This window comes from Triticum aestivum, chromosome 6A (genome assembly GCF_018294505.1).
Source record: "Triticum aestivum cultivar Chinese Spring chromosome 6A, IWGSC CS RefSeq v2.1, whole genome shotgun sequence".
Taxonomy (NCBI): Eukaryota; Viridiplantae; Streptophyta; class Magnoliopsida; order Poales; family Poaceae; genus Triticum; species Triticum aestivum.
In genome coordinates this window covers 202,711,834-202,722,482 of record NC_057809.1, presented here as the reverse complement: position 1 = coordinate 202,722,482, position 10,649 = coordinate 202,711,834, and the positions used below count along the sequence as shown (strand labels likewise).

General features: G+C 47.2%; 1 protein-coding gene across 2 annotated transcripts; it reads right to left on the bottom strand.

The window, feature by feature from the left end:
* LOC123127269 (ABC transporter G family member 39) lies at window positions 1-7,198 on the bottom strand. Of its 2 annotated transcripts, XM_044546896.1 has the most exons (23): window positions 6,324-7,195; window positions 6,107-6,227; window positions 5,895-5,983; window positions 5,729-5,813; window positions 5,436-5,595; window positions 5,276-5,352; window positions 5,102-5,152; window positions 4,935-5,025; window positions 4,535-4,836; window positions 4,142-4,423; window positions 3,583-4,060; window positions 3,390-3,493; window positions 3,151-3,313; window positions 2,939-3,061; window positions 2,748-2,857; window positions 2,322-2,654; window positions 1,938-2,228; window positions 1,761-1,844; window positions 1,539-1,672; window positions 1,230-1,457; window positions 966-1,137; window positions 615-869; window positions 1-517 (listed from the first exon to the last, which is right to left on the bottom strand). In XM_044546896.1, exons 1-23 carry the CDS (start codon window positions 6,674-6,676, stop codon window positions 257-259), a joined length of 4,347 nt encoding a protein of 1,448 aa, XP_044402831.1. In that variant the 5' UTR covers window positions 6,677-7,195; the 3' UTR covers window positions 1-256. The 2 variants fall into 2 exon arrangements, with proteins under 2 accessions (XP_044402831.1, XP_044402830.1); XM_044546895.1 differs by having other exon boundaries at window positions 4,142-4,836; window positions 6,324-7,198.
* Between the last annotated feature and the right edge of the window lie 3,451 nt (window positions 7,199-10,649).

Below are 10,649 nucleotides of genomic sequence, written 5' to 3'. Positions count from 1 at the left end.
TGAACCAAAGATAGACAATCTTGCATAAAATATTTGAACTGTTGAACTTTACAAAATTACAACGGGCCCTTCTCTGATAGTTACAATATACAGTATATATACATAATTGAACTACTGATCTAAGAAATACGTTAATTGCCTAAGAAACGGATACCGAATATTCCGTCTCTAAACTTACTTTCCTGTGTTCCCTACTGCCAAGTGCCAACACTCTATTAGCTATAGCGAGATCTGAAGCTGTTTTCAGATAGCCTCTCTATCTTCTTTGGAAGTTCAAGACTTTGATGGAGAAGGCAAAAACGAAAGCGAAGAGAACAGTGAATCCTACAACACCGGCAGCCATAAAACCTACGTAATCATGCCTGAATCCAAAGAATCTGTGGATGAAAGCGTTCACTTGTTCCCCATCCTCCAGCGTAACGTCTGCAATGTCTCCATATTGTGAGGCAACAAGCCCGTAGAGTGTCCATGCCACCGGGCATGCCCATGAGTACCACCTCCACCATATTGGTATCCTCTGCAAGCCAGACAAGACACATATAGTTTAGCATCGGCAGTATGGAGAAAATGTACAGGTTGGTTCACTACAAATAAACCAGTCATAGGACACTTACTGGTCGGGGGACTAGGAAACCGGCAAAGATATTCCATACTGCATAGAATGCAGTTGCGACTATGGCAGCAATGTCGCTGTTTGGCGTCATGGCGACTGCCATCATCCCATAAAATGTGAAGTACAGGAAAGTGAAGAACATGAAGAAGATGTACCAAAAGAATTTGATAAATGCCCAGTCCAAGCCAATCAAGCTGTAAACAATCAGACCATAAATAATGGTCTGTAGGAAGACATGTGGGATCTCAATGAAAACCTGTTGAATGGTTAACATCATTAGATTTTGTAAAAAAAAAGTTGAAGGAGCAAAAGTTCAATCTTTTCGTTTCAAATATTCTGCAACGACCATTACCTGTGCAAAAGCATAGGGTAGAGCAGAGTACATGCCAGCAGCTTTTTCTCGGTAAAAAACTGTTCGCTCGACGTCGACAATAGGTTGAACGCATTGGCCATTCTGAATTCCAATGAAAATAACTGCTGCATACATGGAACCCAAAGAATTGAACAGGTCCTGCCTCTTGCCGCTGAAAGTAAAGATGAAGTACATATAAGTTTCTTTCTCACGCTGTGTCATTATGGATCAGTGTCAGCTGGAGTTGTTAGCGAAGGTACTTACATTTTCTGTCCTAGGTTCAAAAAGATGGTGCCAAAGATGAGAGCAATAACCGTCGTGAAGAATATTCTAGTTGCAGTGTATGATGGATTTCTCCAATAGGACTTATGCTGCTTCCACAGGCAAGCAATGCATTGTGTGAAGAAGGACTGTGCATACTGTTTTGGGAAGTACAGGTCCGTCGATCCACGTGGAGGTGTGCTTAGGTCACTTATCAAAGCTTTGTTCCTCCTGACATGATGCATTTGAATCAGTGAAATGATGGAGAAGTATACAAACATACAGAAACAACGCTCTGAGACTGCAACATACCGGTATAGGTCAGAATTCATGTATACTTCGGCAAAGTTGACACCCAAGGCATCTTCCTGAGCTAGGGTGGTCACTTCTAACATCCAGGTTGCAGGGTTGTATCCATCCTTGATTTTCTTCACACCTTGTATTCCCTACAGTTGGGGCACCAAGCAAGGTTATCATGCATGCCATAAGCTGGAAATCGGGTGCTCTGTTCACCAGATCAGTAAGGAGCCTCACCTCAAAGTAATCGATCAGATGGCATGAGTTGTGCCCCAAGGGGCCGACATAAATTTCTTCTCCTCCCCGTTTCATCAGGAACAGCTGTAAATATTCAAGAATAACATGTGAGTTCTCACATGAGACAATCAATACTTCTACAGATCACACAATTTCCTTGTCCTTGCTGCAATTTACCTCATCAAAAGCTTCAAATATGTCGATGCTGGGCTGGTGGATGGTGCAGACAACTGTTCTTCCTGTGTCTACTGTGTTTCTGACCGCCCTCATCACGATGGCAGCTGCCCTTGCGTCCAGTCCAGAAGTTGGTTCATCCATGAATATGATGGAGGGGTTGGCAACAAGCTCAACAGCAATGGTGAGCCTTTTACGCTGTTCGGTGGATAAACCATTCACTCCTGGCAGTCCCACCAATGCTCCCCTCAGTGATGTCAGCTCGACGAGTTCCATGACTTGTTCCACAAACATCTGAATTCATGAAATGGACTCCAGAGATCAGTTGCAGTGTGCATATTAGATGAGCTACTTATGAACTAGCAGAATAAAGGTCATTCAACTTACTTGTCTTGCTTCTGAGTCTACATCAGGGGACAACCGGAGCCACGCCGAGTACACGAGGGATTCATAAACGGTGACATGTGGAGAATGGATATCATTTTGCTCACAGTAACCAGCAATCCGGGCAAAAGTGTCTTGGTTCTTCGGGTATCCAGAGATGCTGATGTCTCCTTCAATGTAACCGCCAGTTTTCCGTCCCGCCAACACATCCATCAGAGTGGTCTTTCCCGCCCCGCTGACGCCCATCAATGCTGTAAGAACTCCTGGCCTGAAAGCTCCACTAACACCTTTCAGGAGCACTAGCCGGTCTTCAGTAATACCTTTGTCTTTCATTTCCTGTCAAAGATTTGTGCATCACAATTAGTATCTGTCATTAGTGCCAGCTGCCGCTGCGTTGAACCCGGGATAGAACTTCTTGGTTATGCTTACCTGAGGCATGTCCACAGAATATCTGATATTGTCAAAGGTGATTGACAAGGGAGTAAATGGAAGTGCCATTCCCCTCTCCCTGGTGTCAGCGCCAGTGATTTCTCCTCCTCCTGCATTTGTTACACTTGTCACAATGATGCAACGGTGGAAATGTGTTCCTTGATGCAGTCTATGCAAGAATTTCTACTGACCGTTGGAAGGTGAATTCTGGGAATCGTTTCCAAGAAGCAGCAACTCTACATTTTCTCCGGTGCGGTTCACATGCTTCTCCATCAGTTCCTCTTCAGAAACAACATTTTGGCCCTTTCCAAGTGCTGTGGATAGAAGAAGGATGTCAGCGCCAACGTAAGATGTTAACGATGCGCGAATCAATGCATTTTACGGCTGGGGAGAAGGTACTCACGGTCAAGCAAGTCGAGGAACACAATGAAGAGTACATTGAAGAGCATGATGTACCCAAGTAAGGCACCAACACCGATCCAGTACCAGTTTGGATCGACAAAGATGCCGCGCGACTTCAAGACTTGTACGCCTAGCGTGTCATTGCTGTCTGTCGGATCAACAACCTGTGCAAAGATTGGCATTTTTTTTATTATCTGTCTGAAATTCGACTGATCAAGGGTCCAGGAGACGCTGCATTACCATCCTCCAGCTATGCCCAAGGAACTCGTTCACCGCTATGGCGTTCTGGGCATACATCAGAGGGGAGCACCAGTAGCCCCAAATCCACCATGCCTTGATGTTATCTGCAGAAATGGAACTCACAACTCAGCATGATCTTCTTGACAGTTGAAACTGCATGAACAGAGGCTGAATGGAGGGAGATTCGACATACCTCTAGCTATCAAGAAGCCGCCGAGAACCAGAAGAACAAGCTGAGCAAACGACCCAAACGTGTCTGCAACAACCATATCCCTTCCTAATGCAGCAAGAACCCGGAAGAGACCCGATGCCATCTGGCTGATCAGCACAAGCAGCAGGTAATGGCGGAAGAACCTTTCGATGTTTGGATCGAAGCCAATGACATAGTAAGTCATGCAGATCCACACGGCACATTCCAGGAATGATATCGGGATCTTGAGCAGCCATGTAGGCAATCCATACGCCCATGATGGATAGAAGAGCAGGTCCCTCTGCTTGTAGAATATAGGCAGCTTTGCAATGCTCATGGCGAGCTCGGCGAATCCATTGAACAAATGCGTGACCAGGCCGAGGAACATCGCGCCCATGTAGATCACTCCATCCTCGACTGAGTCCCGGTGCATCTCCGTACGCAGGAAGACAGTCATTGCGATGGTCCCAAGGATTATGAGCTGGTACAAACACATAACATTCATCAGACATCACTATCCGAATTCAGAATTGAGGAAAATTTCAACAAGCGGGATGCATACCTGAACTATTTTAAAGATGTAAACAAACGAGTTCCTCTTCATCAGCAGCCACTCCCTAGAGACGCATGCCTTCAGAAGCTCCATCTTGCTGATACCGAACTTGGAAGTCGTGAGCGCAGCAGGGTGGTTCCTGGTTCGATCGAACGGCACCCTGAGCTCCGAGCCCATCTTACGGCCAACATGGAATGCTTTGAATGCCTCCGTGAAGTCGTTGACCGAGATGTATCGGTATGGCTCGTCACTTCGGCACCAGTACTGGTGCTGATCCTTCCTAGATGTTACCTGTGAATTCACAATGGAAAATGTCAAATTTGAGTTCCTAGTCCTAACATGTAGCATAGGAGTTTCTTTCAAAAAAAAATGCAGCACAGAGAGCTCTTGTGTATCACATACTTCTTGCAAGAAGTCTGCAACACCCTTCCTCTCAGGGCATCTGAATCCGACGGCCTCAAAGAACTCAAGGACGCTTTCTCGAGGACCCTGGTACACGATTTTCCCCTCGGTGAGCAGAACAATGTCATCAAAGAGCTCGTATGTTTCAGGCGCAGGCTGAAGCAACGCGATCAATGCCGTGCCACCGAGGATGTGGACAGATTGCCTGAGGGAGTTGATGATCTGGTACGTTGTGGAGCTGTCCAAACCGGTGGAGATTTCATCCATAAACAGTGCCTTTGCTGGCCCGACAAGCATCTCGCCTATTTAAATTTCAATGATGTTAGAGATCTGATTTCACTGTCATGATCAAAAGGGCATCATTATGCGCATTTATTCCTTCACTGCATATTGCATATACCTGTGGTGACACGCTTCTTTTGTCCTCCTGAGATGCCTCTGATCATACCGTCCCCAACCATTGTATCTGCACAGATTTCCAGACCCAAAATCTGAACGAAAAATGCAAGTGTGTCAGCGGCATATGCATTTTTTTGGCTTATTTTTCATGTTATGTATGGTGCTCACTTTGAGGATGTAATCTGTGATCACGCTCTCTTGACCTTCCACAGAGATGGCCTGTTTGGATAGAGGAGCAGAATAACTTAGTAATTCTAGTTTATTTCGATTCTCTTCAAAAAGGCAAATATCGTTACTTCTAAATAAGCTGGGGTTTTGATCCAGTATGGAATAACTGCTCACCTTCATGTAGACATCAATGTCAGGATCTGGCTTGATGTTGGCTTCTTTCTCCCTTCTTGAGAGTTCAGTAAGCATGTCTGCAATTTGAAACCACGATAAGAATCACTTTGCAATTTGTGAATAGCAAGATATCCCTTTTTCCAGCTCCCATGTCACTTACCGTAACGGGTTCCGACTCCTTGACATCTCGCAGAGAAGGCCAGTGTCTCCCTCACCGTCATTTCGCCGATGTGAAGGTCATGCTGCCCGATGTACGCTGATGTCCTCTGGGGGACAAATTCATGCATGTCATGCCCGTTGTAAGTCACTCTCCCTGACACCTGAACATTTCCAATTTTAAATTCATCATGTTACAACTTACATCTCTATATCTTCCCTGATCATATTGCAAATTTCTGTATCGAACGAAAAACAGAGTACTCAGAATCACGAAAGGATGTGAAGATGGGGTACCTTGAGAGTTGAGTCCAGCTTCCCTGCCAGGGCCAGGAGTAGACTAGTTTTTCCGGACCCAGGGGGGCCAAGCAACAAGGACATTCTGAAGAAACTCCACACGATTAAAACATGGAAAGAACTGTGAGATGATGCAAAACAAACAGGCCCGTGACCTCTCGCTCACCTGCCGGGTCTTACGATTCCGCTGATGTCATGGATGATAGAGATGGGCCTCTTCCCGCTTGACACGATGCGCAGAGCACTCAGCACATTCTGAAGGATTGAAACAAACAAGGATCAGAAGCTGAAGTCGGAACCACTCGGCGTGAACTTTGTTGGGTTCTCCCATTCCATGACACTGAAGGATCATGAAGCTGCTGCGCCGAAGATGCATACCATGATTTTGTTGGAGAAGAAGTTGATGAACGTCGGGATTCCCCGGTTGCCGACGTAGGCCTCGGCGTCGATGTTGAGGTTCTGGAACCGCACCTCGATCGTCGGGTTCTCGATCCCAACCCTGCCAAGCACATCAAACATCAGCGCCCGTCGTGCCGAGAGAGAAATGGATGGACAGAGCTACAGAAGCGAGGTGATGAGCTGAGCTGAGACGCACCGCTCCATCCGGTCGCGGAGCTTGAGGAGGAAGCGCTCGTTGTCCTCCTCGGCGGTGCGTATGAGGCGCTCGATGAGGTTCTTCCTCTCGTTGAGGCCGAGCCCCTGGATGTCCACCTCCTGCCCGGCGCCGCCGACGCCGGCGACGGCGCCCGGGAGCAGGATGCCCTTGCGCATGCGGTCGTACGTGGGGAGCTTCTCGATGGCCGCCCAGCGCAGCGCCTCCTCGTCGTCCTCCTCCCTGGCCGACCGCCCGAAGGCGTCGCTCCTCCCGGACGTCCCCCGCCACGACGACGCCGTCCGCCGCACGCCGCTCCCGCCCCCCGCCGAGCTCCCCATCCTCACGATCTCCATCGGCCCCTCCTTCAGCCGCTAGCCGCCGTTGTTCGTGCTGCTAGCTGCCTTTATTCTTGCTTTGCTGATGCTCTCGTGGAAGATGCGCACGAGAGGGTTGGAAATGGCTCGTCAGTGGCTGATGACTGACTGACGGACTGTCTGAGGAGAAGGTGCCGGGGCACGAGCTATATATGCCCGCGCCCCCGCGCCGTCGGCTTGCCGGCGAACACGCGGTTTGCTGGCGCGATTAGGGCGTCGTGATCGAGAGTACGACTACGTACCAGGGTGGCGGGCGTGGAATCGCATGGGTCCTTGTCGTTCGGCTCTAGTCTCTAGTCGGTCTAGGCTCGAGCGTGCATGGTTTGACCCGCCCAGCGCATGAACGGCTTGACCCGTTCAGGTCGCCTCTGTCGGACGGACGCTGCCGTCCAGCCCGGACGCGGCGTCCACCCGTGGCCGTCCATCGGTGGATCGGAGGGATTCTGTACGGAGATCAGGGAACTGGACTTTCAAGCCGGCGGGCCGGCCGGCTGTGTGGCGGTGGCTGCTGCAGGTAAACGTCGGTTAGGGGATGCTTGTTTGTGACGTTGGCTAGCCACTCTCTTGATTTCACATTACTAGAAGGAAATGATTCTCAAACATGTATTATCACCAAAGTTAATTTTCACAAAAGTGACCTTCACACTATTCATGTAGATGATGATGTAGCTACTAGTTGCTTTGCTTAGGTTTTCTGTTGTCAACTTGGCTCCTTCCCTTTTAAGAATTTGGGTGTGCCCCTCCATTTAAAAAAAAACTTAAAAAGGAGACATACAACCTATTATTGACAGAATTATTGAAGACATCTCTGGTTGGTTAGACAGGAATCTTTCCTATAGGGGTAAACTTATCCTCCTCGACACGTGCATTGCTAGTATTCCTACTTACCTTATGTCTATCATGAAGTTTCGTAAGTGGGCCACTGATGTCATCACTTCCCAAATGTCTCATTTCTTCTAGGGCAAATTGGGCAATCATCATAAGTACCATCTTGCTTGTTAGGGTTTAATCTCCAGAAGAAGAAAAAAAGAATTTGGGGGTATGGGTGTCCCTAATCTTAGGGATTTTAATTTGGCAATGTTGGCCTTTTGGAGTAAGAGATTGTTTGATGGTAGACCCAGTGATTGAAAAAACTTCTGGAGTATAAGTATGCTACTGACAAACCACATTTTGTCGGACAAACCTAGACAGGGGTCTCCTTTTTGGAAAAGTATCTCTTGGGTTTTTGCTTCTGCAAAAAGCTTTTACAAGTGGAAGATTGGTGATGGGCAAAGTATCTCCTTTTGGCATGACATTTGGCTTGTTAATGCTTCTTTGGAAACCAATTTTGGGATCTATTTGCGATTTTTCAACAATAAAATGCTTCTGTTGCCCAAGTGTGGGATGGTACTTCTCATAAGATATCCTTTAGGAGATGTGTTGATGAAGTACTCATGGGTCAGTGGTTTGATTTGCTTAATTTGGTCAAAATTGTAACTCTTACTTCTGGTAGTGATGCTCCCATTTAGTTGCTTCAACCTTCTGGTTCCTACTCAATTAGATTCCGAAATTGGGTTCCTCTTCCGAACTGAGAGATGCTATATGGAAGATTAAGGTTCCTTATAATATACTTCCTCTGTTCCAAAATTCTTGTCTTAGATTCGTCTAGATACGGATGTATCAAAATTCTTGTCTTAGATTCGTCTAGATACGGATGTATCAAAATTCTTGTCTTAGATTCGTCTAGATACGGATGTATGATACATCCGTATCTGGACAAATCTAAGACAAGAATTTTGGGACAGAGGGAGTACATGTTTTGTTGTAGCTCATTATTAATAACAAGAGTCTACTCGAGACAACTTGGCTAAACATAGACATGTTGATGATCTGACATGTGTCTTTTGTAATGAGCTAGAATCGATCCATCATCTACTTTTTTGTTTGCATTGTTGCAAAAAAATATTTGGAATGTGATTGCTGATACTCCCAATATCTCAATTTCAATTCCTAGTCTTTTGATGACCTAGTTCCTTTCTGGAAACAAAGAAAAACACTATGAAGTTGTTAACATCTTTACTGTTGCTACCTTGTGGGCTTATGGCGTTTTCGTGATGATTTTGTCTTTCAGAGTCGAAGGTGGCGAAGTATGAAATGCATCCTGGCTTCGGTAGGCGCACTGGTTTGACTTTGGAAGGTGCTCTACGTCGGTGCCCAAGCTACGCGGCTTCTTGAGTGTCTCCGGCTGCCTAGTCATCGCTGTAGGGAGCTGCTTAGGATAGCTTGGCACTGATCCATCTATCTTAGCCCAAGACTTTAAATTCCTCCATGTTTGCAATAATTTGTCGTAGCTACTTTGTGTTGTGACCGAGAGCTGTGAAATGTTTATGATGTTGGATACTTGGCCTTGAATTTTTTAATAAAAAATTGGGGCAGACGGAAATGCCCTTTTTTATTAAAAAATGCATTGTGGCGGGACATTGAGGTGTAACCGAATATTTCATTGCGTTTCAATAAATTTGAAAAAAATTGTTATAGAATGCAACATATATATAATGTTTGAGAAAGTCGCAAATGCACGTGTTGCAAATGCATTTGGAGCTGCATTCTACTCCATTGGTCAGCGGCTCGTCGTTGCCGCGACGGACCGGCTCACTCGCACCACGTCCTGTCCCGTCATGCACCCTGGTTCCGTCGCTAGGAAGTAAGTAGTGCGCGCGTACGTACGAGGAGTCTAACAGGTCACGTCTCCACTGCCGTCCCCCTCGGTGCACCGCGCCGCGTCAGCAGTTCACGAGCGGCCGGTCAACAAGGGCCTGCGCTTCTCGACGCCACGAACAGGACAATCAGGGCGGCAGACGTATGCATGGTCCGCCAAGGTAGATCAAGTCACGGCGCCTCACTTTCAAAAAAAAAAAAAGTCACGGCGCCTCCGGTCCAGTCAAGGATGGATAGCCCGCCGGCTCTCGGATAATTGGATGTAGTGCTGCTGCTGGTGTGATTCTTCGAACGAGAGTGGTACACCGAGATATCCGGGTACTGGTTGCAGTGGACCTCGACGGTCATTTCGCTTGACGAGAAAAACTTGTCTCTCCCGCCCGCCAGACTTGTACTACTCGTACTATCATCCTCGTTTACTTACTTCCGCCAAGAAATGATTTATTTTTTGGCGGGAAGAGAAATGACATTGCATGGAATATAATATACTCCCCCTAAAGAAATACTCCCTCCGTTTTAAAATATAAGTTTTTTTAGACATTTTAAATAGACTACAACATACAGATGTATGTAGACATATTTTAAAGTGGAGATTCACTCAATTTACTTTCTATGTAGTTACTTGTAGAAATCTCTAGAAAGACTTATATTTGGGAACAGATGAGTATAATATAGAGAGTGTACCATGCATTGATCCACCAATCAGTGTTGTGTTTGAGATCCGTGTTTTTTAGGTTTGGTAAATTGTAAACCACACAAAACAGAATATAAAAGGACAGATGCTTTCTAAAATTTCGGTGTGTATCAATAAGTTCAGTCTCAGACAACCACATGGTATGTGTGGTAAGAGCATATCCAGCCGCGCCCCCAATAGTCCTCTCTCAGGCGTTTTTTCGGCGCTGGCGAAAATCGATCCAGTCGCGTCCTCATGAACCCGTTTTTCGTCGGTTTGGGCTGAAATTGGCGCCGGCGGACCCAGGCCGAACCGGCGCGCTGGGGGCGCCTGGGGCCGAACGCGTTTTTGGCGCTAACGGGGATGGGCCTGCCGCGTCAGTGAGACGCCGCTTCATCGTCCTCATCGCCTCGGTTCCCGCGGGAATCAATGTCAAGGCTGGCCAAGGCTGCCGCGCTGTTGCGCCGGTCAGCCTTCATTGATGTCTCACGGGCGGCGCAGTGAAGGCGCCATCGACACGTGTCCCGCCCGCTCCCACCACGCGTCGCTCGGCATGCAGGTTCTCGCCGCCCGGACCCGGCT